Below are 26,048 nucleotides of genomic sequence, written 5' to 3' on the forward strand. Positions count from 1 at the left end.
AGGAGAGTTATGCCCGCCCCCTGGTTCTGTCAATATTCCAGAAAGCTGTGACTTTCGATCACAATTTGACCCATTAAACATAATTTTTTACCCTTTTTGTCCTGGATACTTTTTTGTCGGCATATGCAATTTGAATAAAAAAGTTTAGAATAAACAAATCTGTAAGGTAAAAGATTGTTGAATTATAAACCAAAACACGTTTGATTTCAAATAGAAGAAACCAAATGCTGCTCACTCTGGTTAGTCCGGGGTGGGATAAAGGAACTAAGTTCTTGCCTCAAACTCTGTTTTTCTATTTCTTCTTACTTTGCAACCCGATGTCGTAGACTTTTGATGTGTCAAACTAAGAATTCTGTTAGATCAAATAATCTAAGTTTTAAATATCAAAGGTACCATCAGGTTGCAAAGATACAGGAATTCAAAAATTTGAGTTTGTGGCAAAAACTCAGTTTCTTTTAGATAGAAACACGAATGATATACCTTAGGTCAGCTGTAAAAATAAGTTCCTAATCTTGATTCTCTAACTGCCGTCTATCAGATGTTTCAAGAAAATCGTTGACTTGAAAACAGTTAAATCTTGTGTCCGCAGTTCTAGATAATCAATTATATCTAATCTGAGAAAAGTGTCAAAACCCCATCCTATGATCCACTTTAACCCTAATTAACAAGATTTGAATATTAAAAAAGAATTCGATGGGAAGCTGTTTTTAATGAATTTTGAATTTAATAGTTGAATTGTGGTTCCTTATCTCTAGAAGCCAAAAAGGGAACGGAGCAAATAATTAAAATATATTTTATTAATCTTTGATTTTGATACTAAAATATTTTTTAATGAATGAGTGAAAAAGTGAAAGAATGTGTAGATAGATGAATAAAAGAAGATTATTAACGGCTGAATATAGAATGGTAGATAGGAGAGTAAGCATCTATAAATATCATTCTTGCTTTGTAATAACTGAACTAATCAAACTCAGGGAAATATGTTTTTTTATTAAATTTTTTTTTTATAATTTCCAATGAATAGTTTTTTTCTGGTAATTTTCTCGAATTTTTAAATGTGAAGTATATTTTGCCTATATTATGGGGAGCAAAATGTTTGATAAAAACTGATTTGTGAGTGAAGGTGCAGGGTTTAGTCCTACACTGTTTCTTGTTTATAATATGGGTAAATGATCAATCATGGTACAACAATGGACCAGATGGAGACTCAAATATATAGATTAGGAAACTAACTCAAAACTCAAGTCATGTATTGAAATATGGGGACTCTGTTTTCCTTATATTGTCGATACCCTGTTTTTATACTAAAGCGGGAGTTTCAATATTTTACGGATTTCTTTTAAAGAAATTCATTTTTTCCACACTCTTTGATCTTCTTTTTCATTTTCTGCAGTTTTCTATATAATCATTATATTTCATGGGAAAACAAGTTATGATAAATTGAATAAACGAATACTTGAAATTAATGCTTTGAACCCAACTTCAGACCATTTGCATTTGCACGTAAAGAGTTATTCAATGATTTTTAATTTATCAAGCCATACAATTAGATTAAAAAGTGAAAACCAACTGATGAAGCCAGAATGATAGGGGCTCAAAGCAAGTTTCGCACAAACACGGAGCTCGTTCAGCAGGCTCGGTGGTTATTCTGCTAAGCTAATCCTGAGGATTATGAACCATTAATGGACTAATGGCGGCCCTGCACCCTTATCTTATCCTGCAATAATTATATAAATTTTCAATTCAATAAGTGTACAGTGGGAGAAGCGTACATTTTATTTATACACTGCTATACATATATGTATATATATCATGTAATGTATATTGTAAAGTGTGAAAGGAAGAACCAGTAGAAAATAAATGATGCATGACCTATTCGTACTGACCAGGATGAAGTCAAGAAAGTAAAGAATGAACTCACGTAAAGCATTTTTACGATACAGAGGGGGGGGGGGGATTTCAATATAATAAACATAAAGTTTGCAGAAATTTCTAATATTGGGTAGTTTTTCTATCGTTGGTTAGTTTTTCTATTGTTGGTTAGTTTTATATTTAAGTCAAACCTTCGAATTACATTATGCATCAAGTCGATTTCTTCATTTTATTTCTTGGCTACACTCCCTAGAAACTAGGTGTGTACAGACAGGCAGGGCTTAATATTCGTCGTATTTTTTAATCTTTCTCGTAACATGAAATCATTTTTACAATTTTTGTCATCCGTTTAAGGAATTTTCAACAAAAAAATAGTATTGTTATATTTTTAAGCAGTGTTCTTGGTTCTCTCTAACTGCAGTTGAATCTTAGAGATAAGTACAATCAGCTGATGTTTCATCTTCAACAGTAATGCGCGAAAGAAAACAGTAAAATACGTCAAAAATGTGTTGTTGTTGCTGTTGCTGCAGTGATTTTCTTGGAGAAAAGATGGAAAGTTGCATCATTTCATTTCTAGAAAAAAGGTGCGTTATTAATAATAGATAGTTGAATTCTATATAACATGTTATTTGGACGATATCGATCAATATTATTGAAATAAGTTTTGGATATGTTTTAAAGTCGTTATAAGTTTAAGCCGAGCCAAATTTAGACACAATTTTAAATAGAGTGCTTGACAAAAAAACTACATATTGTAATATGCATTGTTACATTGTAATATTTCTAAATAACTAAATTACTACAATAAAAGGAAACATTAAATATTATATTGTAGAGGAAGACATCCTCGAACGAGAACTATGAAATCCGCAAATGAGTAGTATCGGATCCTGGAACCAGAGAAGACCAGGGAGTAAGGAATAGAAGGTATATACAACTGTAGCGGTTCGCCCTACCATAAGATTATACATGCTTTGCAGACGGGTACTCCATTTGTATAAGAAATATTCAGAATAGGTTATTATATACGCGGTAATTGTACATCAGACAAATATTTCTTATTCAAATGAAGTACCGCCTGCAAAGCATGTATATAATCATATGGTAGGGCGAACCGCGTCAGTTATATCTCCCTTCTATTTCTTACTCCCTGAAGAAGACCTACTCAACTTCTTCTTTCGTACATTCGTTAATTATCATGCATTTGTGTAACTCGTGATTTCTTCCCCCCAGTGTTGTATAATTTGTTTGTATAAAGTTTGCAGTAAAATTAGTGTTTAGGTATCCTGGACTAGGGCTTAGAGAGATAGTTAGACTTCTACAGCTAGTCAGGCATCAGCAAAACAAGATGTTATTCCAATAGATTTTTTTAATAATCATTTACCACCACGTTATTATTTTTGCAATTTGATTTTTTTAAATATGAATGTTTATTTTGATTGAACAACAAACTGTTGTTTATAAAAACATTAAAGTTTTTGGTCCAGGGTGTATACAGGGTTAACAAATTTTTCTGCAAAATAAAATGACTTGAAAATAAGAAGAAAACAAAATTTTAATTTTGAACATTTTTTGGACATTTTTTCTTTCTAAACTTAAATTTTTTTGTTTTGATGATTCTAATGCAGTGAAAAAATAGAAGAGCACTCACACAATCTAAATATTGAAGAAAAGAAAGACGAGACTGATTTAAAAAGGAAATCTATATTTAATTATTTTATATTCATTTAAATTAATTTTTATATTCATTTGAATTAATTTTATATTCATTTATATATTTATATTGATATTCATTTATTTTGATTTCGGTCGCGTTCGCGTATTAAGGTTTAAATTCTGTAGAAGTAATTAGTAATTTAGTGATTGGGTTTTCCTATCTCTTGATTTATAAGATTTATTTGTTTTGAGTTCTCATCATATTTTTTTATCTGTTTGACTATCGATTCTTTTCAGTCTTTGAATATCAATTAAATAACTTGGGAGATTTTGTTATTTGTTATAACTTAGAATATCAATTAAATAACTCGGAAGATTTTGTTATTTGTATCTGTTTTAACGGAGGTTGGGTCTTAATGTGAAGTATTTGAGATCTTAAACGCTTGAACTCGATATCCAATGTGGGCAGTTGTGCAGTACAAAATTCTTAGCGGTATTTCTTATCAAAAGAATTGTAAAGATGATTTAGCTTTTTATTATTCATTACAGTACAGACAATTTTACATCATGTTTGTTAATTATCTGTAAAAATGTTTTATATTTCTTTAAATTTTCATCAACTGGCCTTAAGAATATTTTTTGAATATAAATATCTTGATTCAGAAATGAGATTGAGATTAACCAAGGATTATAGAATTAACTTATTACAAATTATTCAATTCTAACAAAACTGGAGGATAAGAGGGAAATATTGTAAAGCAGATTATAGCAAAAATCAAAATTAAGTCTAAAAAATCAAATATTTAAATCATAAGATTACAATGGTAAGGAGTGAAAATTTGATATGAGATCAGAGTTCAGTTTTTGTATAACTTTTCATCATTATTAACTTTGCTGCCTGAGCAAAATTGGGATATATTTTATTAAAACGGATTCGATGATGATTTCATTGATCTTTTCTAATTACTGCAGTAACGCCTTAAAAATACAAGAACGATTTCTGAAATGTATACTATCTCGTAAAAAAATAGAAAATTCAACTTTAATTCTATAAGATGATGGAAAATGGAGACCTGTTCTTCTTACACTTGGACTCATGTACAAACTCCAGGTTTCATAATAGAATATAGAATGAAAATACTTTATAATATTCCTTACAAATATTATGACTTGACATATTTTTATGTATTATTTATTAACGAGTTTTTCAATCATTTCAATTTTGGATTTTTTTTATAAGCACCTCCCACTTTCCAATAGTACCAAAAAATTTACAAGACATAAATTCTATTTTAGACTGGATTTTAATTTTTTTTATAAGAATTCTAAAGAGTTATAACAGCCTTAGAAAAATGCTTTTTTAGTTATGTCCAAAAACGTTGCGGAGAGGGGGTAGGAAATTATCCAGTTATATATTCTGTGTTTGAGTATTATTCTATCAGCAAATGCTGGATGATTCCTGGTTTGATACTGATCAGGTCTTTGTTAAAGAAGAGGAGAAACGTGACAAACTAATCAATGTTTTCGGATTCTACTGGAACTATTTGTTTAAAGTACGAATTTGGTATCAATTAAAAATGAATATTAAATGTTTTTAAAGTTAGTAAACATCTATTCTATTCTAGATATCCTGGGTGCTGGCTACTCATGAGAAATCAGTTGAAGAACATCAGACCAAAATTCTAGAATCTGTAAATTCTAACGAGGTATGTACATTGTAAATTTTAGCTAGAACTTATTTTGTTTTGCTTCTTTTTGTAATATAAACTTTTATTGTTGAAAGGAACTCTCGACTTAATTTTAAGTAACCCAGAATTCTCATATTTATCTCATTTTAAGCAAAAAATATTGATATTTATTGTTTTCTATCTAAAAATTGATAATTTTTAATTGCGGTCATTCTATATAGTAACAAAGATATCTTCCTCATGTTACGCAGATGACAGTTTAAACCGTTGAAAATCGAGCTGCATATAATTCTTTTGAAATTGCGTGGAAAGTCCCTTTAAGATTGGGCTCCCATACCCTGTTATTTATTAGATAGAGATGGTTTTATTCCATGTGAAGGATGCAACAACCCTTGAAGATCAAGCTCCAGATACAGCTCTGATCATTCATCATGATAGGTAAACTATTCAATATTATATCTTATTTACAGATTTTATTTTATTTGTTTCCAGGCAGAAAATAGTTTTCATTTTATTTGTTTTTAGGTTGGGAAATTGTTTAAATTATATTTGTTTTCAGGCAGGAAATTGTTTTCATTTTATCATGATTTTAGGCAGGAAATAGTTTTTATTTTATTTGTTTTAGGCAGGAAATAGTTTTCATTATATTTGTTTTCAGGCAGGAAATTGTTTTTCATTTTTGTTTTGTTTTCAAACAGGAAAAAGTTTTGATTTTATTTGTTTTCTGGCAGGAAATAGTTTTCATTTTATTTGTTTTTAGGCAGGAAATAGTTTTGACCATCTGCGGAACCAAGGTTAGTACATGTAATGTATACACAATTGCCTACTAACAATTACAAACTGGAAAATGGGGACTTCAAAGCCGACCAATTTTACTGGTCTTCAGAAGTTCCCAGTATTTATAGGAAATATAGAAAATTTAGGATAAATAGGAAATAAAGGAAATAAAGGAAATAAAGGAGATATAGGAAATATAGGAAATAAAACTAGATACAGCCTCAATTTATTCATGCAATATATGTTATGATTTTATGAGGGCCTTAAGTTCTTCTTTGCATTTCTATATTCTAACTATATCCAGAAAATAATACTAACTATTATTTTTTAACAAAGCGTTATTGATTTTTCATTGTTTGTACTAATTTCTTACAAAATGTTTTTACTGAGATTAAAACATTTCACACATACTGTGTATGTAAAAGGATTTAGTTTTAAAAAGATTTCTTTACGTTTTAGATAACCCCTGCTCCCAGTATGGGTGATATTATGCTTGATCTTCATTGTGATTCTATAGAATATCTTGAAGGTTAGTTTATACAATATATTTGGACTCATACGCAAGTACTAGCCTGGGAACCCAACTAAATTCTAACTTGGTCTAAAAAAAACTCAACCCAATTGATTTGGAACTTTTAAATCAAACTAAATATATTTCAGTGATTTTACCTAGTTTGCCAATTAAAATTTTGGGATAATTGGTCTAGGAATTCAAGAAACAAGCAAACAGACAAATAGAGATATTACTTTATATGAAGAAGATATTTTTAATTTCTACTTAGAATTAATAGCCTGGAATCTTTCTAGATTATATATTTAAAATGTTTGAAAAGTATATATTCTGAGGTAAATAATAAAATAAATAATGCAAGATTGCAAAAACAATTAATTTCAGGAAAAGCCCACGAAGGAATAGCTATAGCTGCTGAAAATGTTTTGAAAATATTTCAAGAGGATCTGATAAACACAGCAAGGTGACAAATGCCATCATTGCCAGATTTCACATATGTTTACTTTTATCAAAAATATCTAATTAGTAATAAACAGATTGTTTTTTACTTTAACTCCGTCAAGGTGGAGGTAAATGTACTGCGCTTGTACAAATTCGTATTTTGCATATAAATTGTTTATGTATATATACAAAGATGTAATGCAAAGAAAGTTATTTCAAAAGTGTACTTATCTTTTGTACTGCAGTGTATTGTCTTTGGGCGGAAAAGTAAACACAAGACGGATGTTACAGCCTGACATGGGATCCATCTTTCACATAAAAAATCAATGAAATATTCTGGTCATAGAAAACTATTATGTGAATAATCAAAATTTTCAAATTTAATGCTTTTAACCTCCTGGGATACTAAATGAACATTGATGCATCTATTCTTGTTTACAAATTCCGCCCAGAGAGAACTGGTTTCAATATGTACGCAGAGTATACACGACCACAATTAACTTTCCTTGCATTACACCCTTGTATATATATATTTACATTTAAAGGGTGTGTAGGCATAATTTAAGTGACCCTCCATTTTTTAAGCGACCTTTGAAAGCTTTGTTTTATCCTGTATGAATAAGATATTCATGGTTATAATTCTGAAAATGGTTTATGTATTCTCTATAAAATTTACTTGTGCATATCTGCTGCACGAAGAAAAGCAACGTTTTCTTCCGCATTATTTATTAGATAATGGTTTCAATGGCACTGTTGTGAATCAGCTATGTCACTGTTTTAAATGAAGAGTCATTAAAAATTACAAGAACAGTCCCTTTAATAACTGTTGTAGAATGTATCCTGGTTACAGTTTAATCATCATTGGATACAGTCTAGGTGCTGGAGTATCTCATCTTGTATCAATCAACCTACTCCAGGTATTCATAATCAGGTTTATTTCAGGTACAGCTTTAGTCTCATTAGATAATCTTACTTTTAAATCCAGATTCTGGTAGTTTATACCTTGATAAAACCTAATCTCAGCTTTAGTCTGTATGTAAATATCGGATATGGATTTTATAAAACCTAATCTCAGGTTTAGTCTGTATTTAAATATTGGATATGGATTTTATAAAACCTAATCTCAGCTTTAGTCTGTATGTAAATATTGGATATGGATTTTATAAAACCTAATCTCAGGTTTAGTCTGTATGTAAATATTGGATATGAATGTCATGTAACCTGTCTCCATATAGGGTTATGTATTTTATACTTGCCCGTGGAATAAAGGAAGAGTTAAAAAAAAATTTTCTTTTAACCTATGTCCCCCCAGGCTACCCAAAGTGTTCACAAAAAATGTCAGCCCATTCGGTCCAGCTGTTTGGCCGGCTATAGGGAACATGTATACGAATGTCTTGTTTTATTATTTAGATATATAATCACTCTGTATAGTTTTTTTTTTGTTGAGATTTATTTGTATTCCAATTATAACTAACATGTAACCGGTGTAATTAGTAAACATGTATTTAAATTCTAGTAGATATGAACAATATGAATAAATATTATTATTATATTTAGAACAACCTACTTCCAAGCAGTGTTAAACTTTACTGTATAGCATACGGTGCACCTCCAGTGTATAGGTACAAAATTATTATAAAGATTTGAAACCAATAACAGGAGATCACACAACGTGAGGAGGACGACTCCGAGTCAAATAATATTGTATGATATTTACATAGTTTATCAACCATATTTGACAATTGATCAGCATTGTATTGAAATCAAAAGACATTAAGGACAAAAATATTCATCAATTAGAACAGAATTCATTTTAAGTTGTTTTCCTTTTCCATTCGTTTAAATAGAATAATTTAGGTCTTCTAATATATCCTATTCTCATCCAAACATATTCAATGTTTTACACAATACTGATGGTCTTCCTACCTTATCATTACATAATGTAACAAAGGTGATTGTATAATTAAAAAAATTAAAAAAGATAAAGGTTATTGGATGTTTAGGACTATAAAAGAATAAGAATACAATTACAAATTACAGGGTCTCTTGATTTAGTTTTTTTCAATATTTTTGGCAATATTTTGTTTTGAATCCAACTCTTCTATTTAAAATGTTTTTGATTATTCTTTTGTTCTAGTCTAAATGGGTACATACTACATATAATCTATATTTGATTGTTCTAGCTATTCCTTCAAATTCGAGCAATTGACAAACTCAAGTTGAAACGAAGAAAAATACTCTCTCTTCTCAGGTAACAATAGAAACTCCTCCTTCTAGTTTGTTTAAACCCTTTCAACTTTTCAATTCTTACTATGTTTCAACCACTGCGACTTTGCTTCAACCCTTTCAACATTGTTTCAACCACTGCGACTTTGCTTCAACCCTTTCAACATTGGTTCAACCATTGTGACTTTGCTTCAACCCTTTCAACATTGTTTCAAATCTTTAAACTTTGTTTTACCCCTTTTCAACAGTGTGCCAACCCTTGCAACTTTGATTCAACTCTTTCAACTTTGTTTCAACCATTGCGACTTTGCTTCAACCCTTTAACATTGTTTCAACCATTGTGACTTTGCTTCAACCCTTTTAACATAGTTTCAACCATTGTGACTTTAAGAGCCGAATGGGTTGATATTATCAGCATCTTGGATACAGTTAGGTAATTGTTTTATTTTGAAATACTTTGCTTAAGTGTGCAGTTAAAGAGCTTTAAAAAAAGGAAATCTCGGATTATAACATGGAACATGTGACAACATTTTAAATAGTGGATATTTTTCTGAAAACCTATATACTTAGGCCAGGATACTTTAAACCGGCTGATTCATATATCTAAAAACAATTTTTTTTAGTTGCAACAACACTTGTTCGCGAACATCATTTTCTGCACCAAAAAAAAACATATTATCTACCATCGCCTCCCCCCCCCTCCCCCACCTCTTTTTAAGACTAGCTTAGAAACATGTGTGCTTCAATTCCATAATTTACCTGAAGTGTCTGGCCCAAGGTTGTATATATGGTTAGCTATACTCTGGATGTGCTTCAATGTAGGTAATAACGACTTTTATAGCAGTGGACACTTTAATACCTAATATTTAGCAAACATCGATTGTGCTAACAAGCTTGAAGCTAAAGTATGCAATTATAATTCAAGTTTTCAATTTTTGGGTTCGTTTATATTTAGTGAGCCGCAAAATGTATTATTCTTTAAAATAATTAGTGTCCATTGCTATAAAAGTCGTCTTTACCTACATCGGAGCACATCCTTAGTATCTAACCTTATTAAACAACCTTGGTCTGGCCAGTGGCCATGTATCATTAATAAAGATATTTCAGGAAAACAGGGTTTGATGAGCTGGATCTTGTTGGAGGAAACCTGTTTATCTTGGAGAGATCAAACAAACATCTTTCTATTCGGCATCTCAGGTAAACTGTTATACAGGGGTTTTCATGAAAGGTTAATACACAATTGTACGAGTTAGCAGTATTATCTTTAAACCCATTTTAAGCTTATAACTTTATATTAGACTGGAAACACAATATCTGTTTGAGTTTATATTCAAGATCAATTTTATTTTCCTCAGAGGTGTTGAGGAATCCAGAAATCTTACTTCAAGTCTTAAACTCAGAGTAAATACATTCAACCATCATATGCCATGGGGATACTCCTCCTTATTCAAGAATACAAATACACAGGTAGACTGGTAGACAGTTAACACGTAGACTGGTAGACAGTTCATACGTAGACTGGTAGACAGTTAACACGTAGACTGGTAGACAGGAGGATGGGTAGACAGGTAGACAGGTATACACGTAGACTAGTAGACAGGAGGATGGGTAGACAGGTAGACAGGTATACACGTAGAATGGTAGACACGTAGACTGGTAGACACGTAGACTGGTAGACACGTACACAAGTCGAAATGTAGACAGGTAGAAAGGTAGACAGGTGGACAAGTAGACAGGTAGACAAGTAGACAGGTAGACAAGTAGACAGGTAGACAAGTAGACAAGTAGACAGGTAGACAGGTAGACAAGTAGACAGGTATACAAGTAGACAGGTAGACAAGTAGACAGGTAGAAAAGTAGACAGGTAGACAATTAGATATGTAGACAAGTAGACAGGTAGACAAGTAGACAGGTAGACAAGTAGACAGATAGACAAGTAGACAGGTAGACAAGTAGACAGGTAGACAAGTAGATTGGTAGACAAGTAGACAGGTAGACAAGTAGACAGGTAGACAAGTAGATATGTAGATAGGAAGACAGGAAGACAAGAAGACGGGAAGACTGGTAAACAGGTAGACAGATAGATATATAGATAGGTAGACAGGTAGACAGGTTGAGGGTTAGATGGTTAGACGGTTAGTTAGTTAGACGGTTAGACGGTTAGATGGTTAGATGGTTAGAGGGTTTGATGGTTAGACTGGCAGACAGGCAGACAGGCAGACAGGTAGACAGGTAAACAGGTAGACAGGTAGACAGGTAGACAGGTAGACAGGTAAACAGGTAGAAAAATTGTTATGCAGATAGTCAGAAAGATGGATAGACTAAAAGGCAGAAAGACAGCGAGACAAAAGGCAGAAAAGCAGAGAGACAATAGGCTAAAGGCATATATGCAGAAAAATAAATATACGCAGAAATATTGATTAGTAAACAACCGCAAAGGCACACTTAGTAGGCCCCATTTTTATCAGAATAAATGATTATATGGTTTATTTTTCAGGACAGAGAATTAGAAATACTGGATTCATATATAAACAATGAATAACTATGCTTGTTGGGAATATTCTAAATAATGTATGAACAGAATATGAATCTCTGTTATCTGTAAATATCACATGTAATGTTTATAATTATTCACATCTTACAGATGTTTTTTTTTGAGTTTTTGATGAAAAGTTAACATATTTTGGGTTTCCACAAACAACGAGATTTTAATGACGACCTTAAACACATTAGTAGTCGGTCTTTTACATTAAATATAAGGTTGCGGTGAACTGGGAATCAAAAAAGAAAGCTTATTAATTCTTTACGGTCGTGTCAGAAATCTTGTTCTCTGTGGCCAGCTCTCAGATCTTTAAAGTAAACCAAATCTTTAAATCTCTCGTTTAATGAATTAATATAGCTTTAAATTGTTTGTAAAATTTAATTACGTAAAACAAGTGCGGTATTATTTGTGCATTTAATGTTGTGAATCAATAAGTTTATATATGTATTTTTTAATGAATTTGTAACAGTGTTGTCGTCTATAGCTCTAGATATTGCATAGTAAAAATATTTAAAATCCTCTGTATGTGAAATATAGTTGGATAATCTAGGCTAGATTCATTATCATCTATTGTATGCCACACTGATGGAAATGGATTCGCAATTAAATGCAGAATTCGTCTAAAGTAGAATAAATAAATTTATTTGATTTGTTAAGAATACTGAAGTGTGTGTTGTACCTGACTCCTAGTTTAAAGAATGGTAGATGATCATCTTCTATACCACTACTCACAGATTTATCACCTTTCATCACAGGACTAACATCACAACCCGACACCTTCGGAAACATTTCATTAAAAAAAAACTTGAATTCAAAACATTTTCACCTTGAAACTATATTTTTTTCACATGACCCCAGGTTAAATTCTTTGCCGGTCGAAATTTAAAATAATGTTCTTTTTTACAAAACATTTTGTAAATACCAAATGAAGACAGGAAAATACAATTTATTATTAGTTTAATTCTCACCAATAATACTTTCTCCTCAACCGCCTCCATCCAGTTAAAAAGATCTTCTTCAAAATCAGCATATTTTCTAAAAACTGACAATTTAGGAAGCTATCTTTGTGACAATACATTTCTTCAAAACATGTTGAATGTGAATAAAAGGATTGTATCTATGGGATTTACGCAGAACCTCTGAATCAAGAAAGATACAACTATACCTTGTACATATTACCTTGCTTGATATACCAATTACCTACTTTATATCCAAAATTTCTTGCATTTTTTCTCTACATTTTAAAGTGCAAAGGAAAACCTTTCATGAATCTATCTTTAAAAGTTTAGAACACATGTTAATGTATTTCAATGGATAATTAATTAATTAATTAATTAATTAATAATTAATGGCCGGATAATTAATTAAAAGTACTTACAAAAATCTTGGATTTTTTGTACCAATAAGATCAAGAAGAACAAAACTGTCGATACGATCCAATTCTACAGCTGATCCGGCCTGAAAAACAGCATTGAACTTAGTGTTGAATAAATAAATACAGTTTATTAGGATAAAAATCCGAGGATTATATATAAAACAAGATATACTATATCCAAATTGTACTAACTAGGATATCTTCTGCAATCTGAGCTCAGGTCGAAACTTTTGTACAGTTAATTACTAATCACTAGAAATCACTACTCCTTAACATGCACTGTCCAACAATAAAGTCTTGTAAATAGTTTTGGTTCGTTAATATATTTTCTCTAACGGTCACAATTTGGCAAAGTATAAAAAGTAAATGTTTGCTTAAATAGTTCATTTTGCTTTAACTTACACTATGCCAAATTTCCCTGACGGAAAATATAAGGAAAATAACGATAAAAAAAACAAAGATGATAAAATGATAGTTTTGGTTAGTTTTACCACTATTTTATGATAAACATATTTCATCGTTTAATAAAAAAAAACTTTAACAGAATAAAGTTTTGAAATGTTTTAAAGTTTTTAAAAAACAAACCGAAAGAAACAAACCTAGCGGCACCTAATTGCTATGAAAAGTTTTCAATGTAGAAATCGAGTTCAGAACTTGTAAAGTTGTAGATAGATAAAGAAATGTTCTGACCTCTGTAAACTTACTTGGGGGCTGCAGGCAGGAGCCTTGAAATAGAATACCTGACAGTATCCTAGTTTAGAATCTACAGTATACGGTTCAGAGTTCCATTTTGAAGCTAGATTTCTAGATCCGTACAGGGAGTCAGTACCTTCACAATCACAATTATTGAGCAAAGGAATTGAGTCTTTGTCACAAACTATGATTTTTTAATCTCTATATCTTCGTAATCTAATGCCGTGGATCTTAGATATTTCAAACTATGAATTCTTTCAGATAAAAAAAATCTAAGTTTGAAATATCAGAGGTTTACACCATCAGGTGGAAAAAATATACGTATTTGCAAATCAGAGTTTGATACAAAGACTAAATTCCTTTGAATATACTTTTTCACCGATATTAACATCTAGGAAGTACATAATATTTTTTTTAATTTGGTAATTCTTATGATTATCTGTCAAATATACTGTTTAAACAGCTTTAATTAATGTTATAGCTCAGTTATATTCAGGATGGTAAATTATTAAAATGAATTTATAATTAATTAATATATATAAGGGACACAACTCTTCTTCTATTGTTATAAATTGTTACTAACACAATCATTGTTACTCCTGCCGTTTACCCGCACTTGGTATTAAATCTTGACTTTTGCCCAGAGTAGCCAAAGGATTTTCAAAAATTTGAAAAATTTGTTAATCCTATGTCACCCCCAGGAATCCTTTAAAAAATCAACCAATTTGATTCAGCGGTTTGTCCAGCTTTAACTAACATATATATTAAAATGTAGGAGAGCAAAGCGCTTTATTATATATAAATAATTACTTGTCCATGAGACGTATGCCTCTTCTCCATCAAAGAAAATCAGCTGAACTGTTAACTCAGGTGTTCCCTGTACAGTGTACAATATATATTAATACAACTGTGCTCCTTGTGGTTGTGGACAATAGGTAATTTTCCGGAATTTTTACCTACTCCTTTTTGTACGAGTTCTAAAGTCAAGTAGAAATTTTTTTTTCCAATGTAAACCGATAACGATCATGAATAAATCACAGTAAAAACATAAAAAATGTTTTTATTATTGTATAAGGACAAGCTCAGCTCGATTGTTTTAAATTTTCCCAATCGATTCTTACATCGTTTGGATGCTGTACATATTTAAAAATATACACAAAACTACAAGAAAGAGATAAAAGTCAGTTGTTTGCTTCAAAACAAAGAAAAAACCTGAACCTAGAACTCGGAAAAGAAACTGAGTATTTGCCACAAACTTAGACTTTCCAATCCCTTCATTGCTGGAACATGATGTCGTAACCTTTGACATTTCAAGCTATGAATTCTGTTAGATCAAATAAACTAAGTTTTAAATAACAAAAGTATAAGGATTAGAAAGTTTGGTTTGAAGTAACAGCTCGGTCCCTTTAGAGTAAACAGTTAAACAATTCTCTCACAATTAAAATAAACATTTTAGAGCTCTAGAAGTTACAATAAACAAAAGTTCAAATATTGCCAATTATATAAAAGACGACTTCTTATTTCAATTTCTGTATATATTTTATAAAAAAATTATGACACTGGCCTTTAAAAACTAGCTCACCTCTATTTTTTTAAAATAAGGATCTAAATCCAATGCAAGTCCTAAAATAGAATAATAAAAGGCTAAAAAAAATAGTTTTCAGTACCAATAAAGGAATTGAGTCTTTGCCATAAACTCTGATTTTCTAATTCCAATATCTTTGCAACCCAATGTTGTAGACCTTAGATATTTCTAACTATGTGACCTTCCATTACAATTAATGTCTTGTATTTATAATATATATTACGGAGTTGTCCCGAAGGTTGTGAAAGCAAGAAACATGAAGGCAATGGTAGAAAAGTATTTGAAAATGCTATTCAATCATAATGCTAAATTTATATATATATATATATACACGCACCTCTGATCCTTTAGTAAAAGTAAATTCTACCTAAAGTCTGACTGGATCAACCTTGTTGCACTGGAGAGTCCTATTGATCGAGTGTCTGTTTTATCCTATGTCCGGACAATACAGTACAACTAGGTCCAGAAAGGTTGACCCGACTCGGAAATTCAAATGTACTAGAGCTGTCCATGTTTAGCCCTATTCATTAACATAAACATTAATGTTTCTTGCTTTATACAATCTATATATATTATCTAGCTTGGGATCCCAGATTTGCCTGGAACTAATTTTTCAAATAAAAGTTAACACACTCAACTGTTGATCTTCAATATATATATACACATTCTTAGTCTAATATTTCTGCAATCAGATATTGTAACACTTAGGTAATTTGTTCTAACATAATTCATAGTTAAAGTATCTAAGGTCTACGACATTGGAAAATCAGAGTTTGTGGCAATGTCTCAATTTACTTTATTCACAATTTATGCTTACCAAGAAGCATAGCACAAGGAACAGCAGAATCTGTGGCTCCAAGAAATCCTTCAGGAGTCAGCTTAGAATCATAATGGGCTGCTAGCACCAATCTCCTGTTTTTTTTTAAAACAATACATATACAAAGTGGAATTGATAAAAACTACAGGAAATGACAAATAATACGATGAACACAAAGTATTTAGCACTTCTGGAGAAGTTTGCAGATATAAAATAGACTACTAAATTCTCTTTTTGAAAATTACATTACAAACCGAATTGCTATTCATGTAAAACTAATTAGATATGATTTTATATGCTTTAATATTTGTTGTGTACATGTCAGAAAATTACTTTAAAGTCTAGTTATTCTAATTAATGTATAAACGATTTTGCATAAGATAAAAATGCACCCTGATCTCTAATAGTTCTCCTTTAATCTATTTAATTGAAATGTGTTGTTATCATTGTTGAAATTAGGTGGAAAAAATAATCAAAACAGCCAAGAGCTATTTTCCACCTAATTGCTTTATACTGTTAATATAATCATCAATTTGTAATTGTAAACTCGTTCTGTACACAGATACATGTATTTTAGCAATAAACTTATCTTATCTTATCTTATCTAAATTGTAAGTAGCGGTAATATCTAAACAGATGATGGTAGGTCGCAATAAATATTAAAATAGTTTTTAAATTTTTATTTTTTATGATTCTTAACAGCAAAGTGATACCTGGGACTTCTAGGATTGTACGTAGCAATAATATTAACAAACGTTCTTTCGCCTTCACATATCTTACGTCAAAATCAAAAATTCAAAATGAAAGTGGTGTAAAAATGTTTTGGTAAAACTAATTTTTAAAATATAAACCGATATATTAGTATTGTCATGATATGTGGACCAAAATTAAAAGTAATCTGTTTAAATATTTAATGGTCGTTGTCCTATTGACTTTTCATTAATTTGAGAGGGAGAAAAGAAGTAAAAATTATACCAAAAAAAGGGGGCCGAGAGCACCCTTAATCTTTTAAAAAATAATTTTAATAAGTTAAGTGAAATATGTGTTCCTACAACTGTTGATTGTGTGGATTTCTCCAACTCTATACTCCAACCAAGCTTTTCTAAAGAGAAAAGAATTGAGTTTTTGCCACAAACTTTGATTTTCCGTTCCCTATACCTTAGCAACCCTATAATGTCGTAGACATAAGATATTTCAAACTATGAATGCTTTATGCTCAAATAGGCTAAGTTTTACACCATCAGGTTGCGAAAATACAGGTATTAGAAAATTTGAGTTTGTGGCAAAGACTCAATTCCTTTGCATTAAATACATACAGTTATGTTGCTTTCCATACCACCATTACTTTTCGTACATCAATAGCTAAAGAGAATTACAGATTGTCTTGTTGTCCGTGTAGGATTTCCTTTCCGTGTAGGATTTCCTTTCCGTGTAGGATTTCCTTTTCGTGTAGGATTTCCTTTCCGTGTAGGATTTCCTTTCCGTGTAGGATTTCCTTTCCGTATAGGATTTCCTTTTTGTTTTAATTGGAAAGGAATTGAGTTTTGGCCACAAACTCAAATCTTCTGATTGCAATATCAATGCAATCTTAGGGTGCAAACCTTTGATATTTCAAACTTAGATTATTTTGGTTAGAACCTTTTTATTCGAGAGCATAGGTTAGAACCTTTCCATTCGAGAGCATAGGTTAGAACCTTTTCATTCGAGAGCATAGGTTAGAACCTTTATCTATAAGTATTAATGGTTTGAAATATCTAAAGCCTATACGACATTGGGTTACAAAAATATAGAGATTAGAAAATCAGGGTTTGTGGCAAAAACTTTACTCCTTTATTAAGGCAATTTATTTCGGACCGGCGACTAACCTTTCCTGTAATCATGAGAGTAATCACAAACAAATAATTAGACCTGATCAGTGAATCCGTTTTGTTAGATACAAAAAATAATAGTCTAATAGATAACTATGGTTTCCGAATAATTACCTAATGTATCAGTTATATGTTGTCTGGCCTTCTTGCTTCCTGTTGTTTCAGGTACCCTTGTTATCAACAAAGGATCCAGCAAAGGCTGATTTTTTTAATATCAAAATAAAGATTACAATTTTCAAATTAAAAATAAAGAAAATTATCTTTAGATCTTTTGACTAAAATTTCAGAAATTTTATGAATAGAAATTTTTTGATAAAAAATTGACACTATTTGTTTAATTAATTACATGGAATATTTGATTGAGAAAATTTGAGGATTTGCGAGAAGTAGATGAACACAGTAGACCTAGTTGAACTACTTCTCTTTAACTTAAAGTTGTTGAACAACGTTCTACACAGTTCAATTGCATTTGCATGCTCTATTATGCACAAATGGTCTATATTTGATTACTGCACCATATTGTTTAAATCTATTAGGCTTTAATTTTGATAACTTTTTATCAATATAAAACTTAATCGAATAAAAAATTAGGTTATAGATTTGCATTGATTATATAAAAATGCAAAATATAGACAATATTAATTAATGTTAAACTTTGGAAGAAAAATTTTTCAGGTAGTATGGACTTCATATTTAATGTTTTAATTTTCATACTGTTCCTTAAAGTTTTCTGTTGAAGTATATTCGAACCCGCTGATTATTCCTGAGATAACTCTAGAATTCAGTTTCTAAAAAAACACTTGATTGTAAAATATTTATTAGATAAAACTTTATCAAAATGAAATACGGAATGAGATCAGAACGTGTGTGTGGAGTTTGATTTTCATATCCAGGGAGACTAAATGCTTGATCCCTTGCACGGTATGATCACCATGAGATATCAAAGAGGAATACCATTAATTCACAGATCTGCTTGATCCAAAATCAAAATAATTAATTGTGATTGCACATACACGGTGACCCACAAAGGATGAGACTTCAGAGACGACTGTAGGTAATTTTTACTGTCTGTTTCTATGTGATCATGATTTCCTGCAACTGTAAACTTTAAACATTAAAATACTATATTTAAGGCAGAAGACTTAAACTCGGATCGTTACATTTTAGGGGTTTCCAGTCGTCTTGGCAGTCTCGTCATTTGTTGGTTACCCTGTATAGACATGTACACATAATATAATTAATAGAAACGCCAACTGAGGGCTTTTCATCATCAGCCTTTGAGGATTTTTACAAATGTTTTGCCGATTTAATATATTCAAAGATAATGTTAAGATTAATATTTGAAACAATTTGGATTAGTTAAAATATCTGGCGTTTTGAAAAGATCAAAACATTCTAAACAAAACCATAATAGACAAACATACTAAATAAAACCATGAAAGACCAAAACATACTAAATTTAAACATGATAGACCAAAACATACTAAGTTAAACCATGATAGACAAAAACATACTAAACAAACGATGCTGGATCAATCCTTGCTAAACAAAACTTTACGAAACCAAACCGTACAAGATCAAAGACTAAACTAAACTATGCACACAACCTAACAAAAATAGTGTTAACATAGATTTAATAATATTCTCTACTAACCTTTTCTGAATGAAGATCTTTTTTCTCGTTCCAGCATTCCTTCTTTGGCCTAAAATTAGATACTTTTCATAATTAATTTTTTAACCTACATTGTTTATTAACTTTTTAATTGTCTAATTTTACTTAAACTTGAGTTTGCACAAAAAAAATACGTAGAAACAAAATAAATAATATAGTTTATCTAGATTTTCGAAATAAATAAACACTGTTTTTAAAGGGATTGATTAATCAATTAATTAATAAAATAAAGACGACTTTTCTTTTCACGTTTTGGTTTCTTAAAAGCTTTTTAAAATTACAAGTTTACAAGTAAACAAAGAGAAGCTGTTAATTCATGTTTTTGTCTATGCTGCTTCAAAGCTTAGTGGAAAGAGTGGAAATCAAAATTGAAATAGAAAGTCGTCTTCATTGTGTTGATATGTACGACGACGACTGTATTTTGAAGTACTCAAAATACCCTAGTTTGAGATTAGGAACAAAAGTCTATCTTATAACTTATCTTTTGAACATCTTACCCTTTTTCCTCTGTATTTGCAGCAAAGCACAAAAGGCTGAAATATGTAAACATTGAATAAATTTATTGATTTATGATATCTACTGAATATTTGACAACTATAATTGATATGCATATTCTATGTCTAACTCTTTACCAATTAAGCAAATATTTTTTTATATACAATTGATAACACTTTAAATATATGGAAATATATGGAAAAGTATAGATATGTAAATATATGGGATACAAAGTATATTTACTTTTAAAGTAGCATTTTTATTCCTTGAGAGCGAAGTTTACACATTTGATGGTGAATGTATAAAATAAAAATCTACCTGAAGATTGTAATATAAACTGATTTCATGGTTAACTTCTCTCTATCAAGTCAGGTCTGTCATTAATTCAAAATTTTATAATTTTAAATAGGACAATACAGTAATACAGCATGGCAGGGTGTACAAAGAATAAAGAACTACCAGCTGTGGAAACTAAACCAAAAGTATAAATAAAATATAATTTTGCAATTATGCAATTTTTTGCGATCCCCATGCACGAATAATAAATATCAATTAAAAACAAGATTTTATAGGTTTATGGAATTTACTATAGGATGTCACAGAATGTTATTTATATTTTGTAATACACATAATAAATAATCAAAAAAATGATTCATACATTATTTTTTTAATTACTAGTTTGGGAACCACATATGATTGAGGTCATTGGACTATTTAGAATTACTACTGTAAATACCTTGAAATTTATGTATTGCTAACAACATGAATCACATTCACAAACTGAGACATAACTTTGGTATATTCTGCGTAGACTGTTTTCTACTCTAATAGATAATTAGTTCAGGGATAAATTTACCTTAATAATTAATTTTAACTATTTTAAATTAAGCTAATTCTTTATTATTAATCTTTAATTCAAATTTAATTTTTTTTAATGTTAATTTTTTGAACATGTCCTAAATATATATACTGGTGGTAGTACAAGTGTTTGTATTGTAAACTATGTTATCTCTAATCTTTTAATAATCATAATCCCATCCTCCTCTTTTTAAAATACAAAATAAAAACACTTTTTTGTTGCGTAATATTTAGATGCAAATATATTTTTTATATTCATTAATCTACTTGTTTCATACTTATTAGTTTTTCTTTTTATTGGTCTAAAGTAAACACACAAAATGTTTAATTTGTTTATGTCCCTGCCAACGTGGTTCCAGAAAATAGACAACAAATTTAACAAATATTAAATCTACAAAACTATTTATGATTGAGGTTGAAGTTTTCGTCATGAAGACTAAATGTAAAACAAAAGAAACATTAAGACACTAAAATTTTTAATTAGCCAGAGCCCAGAACTTTTATATGAAATTAAGCTTTTCGACATGCAGCTCATCAACCCCAAAAGGAACGTTTAAACAATTTCTGAAAGGATTATAAATCGTAAAGTCCTAATTTTAACACACATGTCAGACCCGGTCACGTGAACACGAATATATATTTAGTATAATTGGCAATAGTAATTAGTATTGAACCTTCAAGAATTTATGAAAACAATATTCCACCCAAAACATGGACAAAAAAGGTCACACACGCCCTAGCTTCATAACAACCCCTTTGAGAGAGGGACTGTTATTATAGAAGTTGGAAGTTATAACAATCAAGTTATATCAAGGAAAGAAAGACAGATTAAGGAAAGGAAAATAGAATACAGTGGTAGGTGATTATATATCAATACAATGAAGACGACTTCCGATTTAAATTTTGATTTATGTCAAGCTGTTAAACAGCATTCCACACATTCTGTTGATACACACAAACATAGAAGTCAAAAGAATCTGTCTATTAAACAGCTTCTCTTTGATTACTTGTAAAGTAATGATTCGGAGAAAGCTTGTTAACAATCAAAACTTAATTAAAAAGCCGTCTTAATTGTATTTACCGCCATGAAAGAAAAGAAAAGGAGAATAGAAAGCTATAAGGGAAAGGAAGATCTGAGGAAATGAGAATAAAAATCTGTGAAGGGAAAGGAGAGGAAGATCTGAGGAAAGGAGAATATAAGAGTTTAAAAGGAAAAGGAAGGAAGATCTGAGAAATGAGAATAGAAAAGTATGAAAGAAAAGGAAAGGAAGATCTGAGGAAGAAGAATTGAATAAAATGGAAGGAAAATAATATCTAAGAAAGGAAATAGAACTGTATGAAAGGAAATGAAAGGAAGATCAGATAAAATGAAATGGAAATGAGAAAAAATGTCAAAAGAGTAAATCAATTTGATAAAAAATGAAATAGAATGAAATGGTTGATTATTCTTTAAAAGTAAGACGATCGAGGAAACTTCTCGTCTAAAAAATGATGGTGTCATGTATAATTAGAAAGGAATGTGAATATGAGTGTATAACAAATATGTATGTGTATCCCGGTATTCAGATAACCATATAGAAGATCAGTAAAAACAAAACAATCCAAACCAAACCCAATCTCTTATTTATCAAAACTTTATCAGCTGACACGTTGGTATGCAGAGCCACAAAAAATGCCTTGTAATTGATAAAAATAGTCTCCAAGGACACCTTTTTCACTGAATTGAACATCCCTCTAACCATCTATCTTTCTATTGGCTTTTCGTTTGAATTTAGATAAGATATTTTTCCACGCTATCAATCATACTCTTAACTCTAGCTAGCTAGAAACAAAGAATATTTTTTACAAGAAATCGTGTTATCTTGCAAGAGAAAGCGAGCAGTCTAGTCTAAAAAGAGGAAAGTCCAAAATTATTAGAAATATAGAATTATAATCTGAGAAATAGTCCGTCCCTCTCCGCCCGTCTCTAGTTTAGAGACGTTCATCTCTAGAAATAGAGAAAGCTATCTCTAGAAGTTAAGAAGGTCATCTCTAGAAATAGAGAAGTTTATCTCTAGAAATAAAGAAATATATTTCTAAAAAGAGATAAGTCTATCTCTAAAAATGGAATAGTCTATCTCTAAAGGTAAAGTTAGTCAATCTCTAAAAAAAGAAAAGTTAATCTCTAAAAATAGATAAGTCTAACTGAAGAAAAAAAGAAGTCTATCTGATGAAAGAGAGAAGTCTATCTGATGAAGTCTATCTCTAGAAGTAGAGAAGTTCATCTCTAGATTTAGAGAAGTTTATCTCTAAAAATAGAGAAGTTTATCTCTAGAAATATAGATGCGTATCTCAAAAACCAGAGAAGAATAGGGAAATCTATCTCTTGTCTAGAAATATAGATGCATATCTCTATAAAAAGGTCTCTACAAGTCTACACATTACATAAACAAAGATATGATCCCTAAAAATGAAGATCATGTCAAAATTATCATCGTTAAATAAGTTTTATCTCAAGTTTCAAGAATTAAAGTTTAACTTTTACAAAAAAAGTTTTTGCGCTTTCCTAAATTATACGTTAACAAGAAATTGCGAAGTTGGGACTACAGATATACCATGGGAAACTATTTTATAATATCAGGGTTTTGAAAAATATTGGTGGGGAGGGGGTTCAAGCAGTATGGAAGTTGAAGTTTAGTTTAGTTTAGTTTAGTTTAGTTTAGTTTGGTTCAGTTTAGTTCAGTTTAGTTCAGTTTAGTTTAGTTTAGTATAGTTTGGTTTAATTTAGTTTAATTTAGTTTAGTTTAGTTTAGTTTAGTTTAATATATTTAGTTTAAGTTGTCTTATTTAACCAAACGAGGGGGTTTTGTAATTACAAAATATCTCAATTATATTTACACATTTTTTGTTTTCTTATCAGTTAGGTTGAGTACCCTCTGGTTCAGTGTTTTTGCTCTTATATATTCAGTATTCATCCAACCATATCCAGATCTGTACACTGTACAGTTCTTATATTCATCCATATTCAGATCTGTACACAGTACAGTTCTTATATTCATCCAACCATATTCAGTTCTGTACACAGTACAGTTCTTATATTCATCCATACTCAGTCTTGTACACTGAGTTCTTATATTCATCCATATTCAGTCTTGTACACTGTACAGTTTCTATAATTATCCATATTTAGACCTGTACACTGTACAGTTATTATATTCATCCATATTCAGTCCTGTACACTGTACAGTTCCTATAATTATCCATATTTAGACCTGTACACTTTACAGTTCTTATATGTATCCATATTCAGTCCTGTACACTGTACAGTACCTATATTCAACCATATGCAGTCCAGTACATTGTACGATTCCGATATTTATCCAACTATATTTAGACCTGTTCAATGTACAGCTTCTATATTCATCCATATTCAGTCCTGTACAATCTACAATTCCTATATTAGACCATATTCAGTTCCAATATTCATCCAACCATATTCAGTTCTGCACACTGTACAGTTCCTATATTCAACCATATTCAGACCTGTACACTGTACAGTTCCTATATTCATCCAACCATATTCAGTTCTGTACACTTTACAGTTCCAATATTCATCCACCCACATTCAGTTCTGTAGACTGTATAGTTCCAATATTCATCCAACCATATTCAGTCCTGTATATTGTATAGTGTATAGTTCCTATATTCATCGATCCATATTCACATCTGTACACCGGATAGTTTCTATATTCATCAAACTAAGTTAGTTATGTACTCTGTACAGTTCCAATATTCATAAATATTCAGTCCTGTACAATTTACAGCTCCTATATTTATTTCACCATATTCAGACCTGTACACTGTACACTGTACAGTTCCTAACTTCATTCAACCATAAACAGACCTGTACACTGTACAGTTCCTATATTCATCCAATCATATTTAGACCTGTACACTGTACAGTTCCTATATTCATCCAACCATATTTAGACCTTTACACTGTACAGTTCCTATATTCATCCAACCATATTTAGACCTTTACACTGTACAGTTCCTATATTCAACCAAACATATTCAGACATGTACATTGGTACAAAGGTGCATTTACTAGGCCTTGTTTCAAATTCTTTGTTATACTTTTATATTAAGAAATTTAGAAACCAGATTTATAGGAACTGACCGTTGTATTCATGAAGCTCAATGGTTTAGTATTAATCAACACCTGAACAAAAAGTAAAAATTTCCACCATGAGACCATTATACAGCTCCCTCTTTCTACCCTCCCACTGATATTAACAAGGCTCCCCCCTGGGTGGCCGACTATCAATAAACATTCACAAGAAACGCCTAAACTACTTTTTGCATGCACAAACTGTTCTGTAAAATCTAGATCAAGAATCTCAAAATATAATTGACTGAGATTCATAAAACTGCATGGAATAGGAAAGCGACGGTCAGATTCAACTTTTAAAACTCAGGAATAATTGTGGAGTGTTAATCACTTGCTAAGTTTATTTGCCAGCTATTAATACAACTACTTGGTTTATAACAACATCATATTCTCATAGGAATGCTTAATGTCGTCTTCCTATTTCAGAGTTTTTTTTTTTTTTTTTTTTAACAAGGGTGTCGTTCAGAAAACAAATGAGCAGTGAATAACCGATATGGAACGTTCGAAGAACAAAATTTTCAATTTTTAAAAACGAATTTTAAAAAAACGAACGTTTTATTATTGTGCGAACTTACTTGAAAAAAACGATCGTTTTTTTAACTGAAAAAAAACGATTTTATTGAATGAACGATCATACTGAACGAACAATTTTACTGAACGAACGATTTTACTGAACGATCGTTCAGTGAGAAAACGAACGAAATAAATGGAAAATGTTAAGAACGAACGAAATGAAAATAAACCGAACGTGCCCATCTCTACAAATATGAGATTTTTTTAATTATTAATTAATTAATTTAATTAAATAATATTGTACAATTG

General features: G+C 30.6%; 3 protein-coding genes across 4 annotated transcripts; 2 read left to right on the forward strand and 1 right to left on the reverse strand.

Annotated features, from left to right (window-relative positions):
- The first annotated feature begins 2,275 nt into the window (after positions 1-2,275).
- Positions 2,276-9,238, forward strand: LOC111700414 (sn1-specific diacylglycerol lipase beta). Of its 2 annotated transcripts, XM_023471301.1 has the most exons (15): positions 2,276-2,456; positions 3,154-3,204; positions 3,501-3,569; positions 4,192-4,214; positions 4,584-4,639; positions 4,971-5,081; positions 5,154-5,234; positions 5,569-5,654; positions 5,977-6,010; positions 6,453-6,522; positions 6,889-6,967; positions 7,778-7,862; positions 8,503-8,567; positions 8,803-8,896; positions 9,129-9,238. In XM_023471301.1, the coding sequence occupies exons 1-15, from the start codon at positions 2,377-2,379 to the stop codon at positions 9,198-9,200; spliced, it is 1,056 nt and encodes a 351-aa protein (XP_023327069.1). In that variant the 5' UTR covers positions 2,276-2,376; the 3' UTR covers positions 9,201-9,238. The 2 variants fall into 2 exon arrangements, with proteins under 2 accessions (XP_023327069.1, XP_023327070.1); XM_023471302.1 differs by lacking the exon at positions 4,971-5,081.
- Positions 9,239-9,257: 19 nt separating this feature from the next.
- LOC111700412 (uncharacterized) lies at positions 9,258-12,141 on the forward strand. The gene is made up of 5 exons (XM_023471299.1): positions 9,258-9,351; positions 9,541-9,604; positions 10,279-10,368; positions 10,527-10,638; positions 11,669-12,141. Exons 1-5 carry the CDS (start codon positions 9,258-9,260, stop codon positions 11,711-11,713), a joined length of 405 nt encoding a protein of 134 aa, XP_023327067.1. The 3' UTR covers positions 11,714-12,141.
- A 1-nt stretch (position 12,142) lies between these two features.
- LOC111700415 (glutaminyl-peptide cyclotransferase) lies at positions 12,143-21,042 on the reverse strand. The gene is made up of 16 exons (XM_023471303.1): positions 20,955-21,042; positions 20,537-20,592; positions 20,221-20,256; positions 19,706-19,754; positions 18,771-18,839; positions 18,166-18,250; positions 17,232-17,285; positions 16,897-16,948; positions 16,184-16,278; positions 15,364-15,404; positions 14,592-14,658; positions 13,829-13,917; positions 13,092-13,171; positions 12,682-12,748; positions 12,393-12,490; positions 12,143-12,333 (listed from the first exon to the last, which is right to left on the reverse strand). The coding sequence occupies exons 2-16, from the start codon at positions 20,563-20,565 to the stop codon at positions 12,192-12,194; spliced, it is 1,053 nt and encodes a 350-aa protein (XP_023327071.1). The 5' UTR covers positions 20,566-20,592; positions 20,955-21,042; the 3' UTR covers positions 12,143-12,191.
- Positions 21,043-26,048: the final 5,006 nt, after the last annotated feature.

The sequence above is a fragment of the Eurytemora carolleeae genome, unplaced genomic scaffold (genome assembly GCF_000591075.1).
Source record: "Eurytemora carolleeae unplaced genomic scaffold, Eaff_2.0 scaffold349, whole genome shotgun sequence".
NCBI classification, from domain to species: Eukaryota; Metazoa; Arthropoda; class Copepoda; order Calanoida; family Temoridae; genus Eurytemora; species Eurytemora carolleeae.

Excerpts from the sequence above, each read along its gene's own strand:
- LOC111700412 (XM_023471299.1), top strand. The coding sequence starts at position 9,258 with ATGTTTCAACCACTGCGACTTTGCTTCAACCCTTTCAACATTGTTTCA. Across the intron at positions 10,369-10,526 it reads CTTTCTATTCGGCATCTCAG|AGGTGTTGAGGAATCCAGAA; the intron begins GTAAACTGTTAT and ends TATTTTCCTCAG. Across the intron at positions 10,639-11,668 it reads TCAAGAATACAAATACACAG|GACAGAGAATTAGAAATACT; the intron begins GTAGACTGGTAG and ends TTTATTTTTCAG.
- LOC111700415 (XM_023471303.1), bottom strand. The coding sequence starts at position 20,565 with ATGAAATCAGTTTATATTACAATCTTCAG. Across the intron at positions 16,279-16,896 it reads TACAATCCTAGAAGTCCCAG|GAGATTGGTGCTAGCAGCCC; the intron begins GTATCACTTTGC and ends AAAAAAAAACAG. Across the intron at positions 13,918-14,591 it reads GGCATACGTCTCATGGACAA|GTACTGACTCCCTGTACGGA; the intron begins GTAATTATTTAT and ends GTGATTGTGAAG.
- LOC111700414 (XM_023471301.1), top strand. The coding sequence starts at position 2,377 with ATGTGTTGTTGTTGCTGTTGCTGCAGTGATTTTCTTGGAGAAAAGATG. Across the intron at positions 5,235-5,568 it reads AATCTGTAAATTCTAACGAG|ATAGAGATGGTTTTATTCCA; the intron begins GTATGTACATTG and ends GTTATTTATTAG. Across the intron at positions 8,568-8,802 it reads GGTGCACCTCCAGTGTATAG|GTCTTCTAATATATCCTATT; the intron begins GTACAAAATTAT and ends AGAATAATTTAG.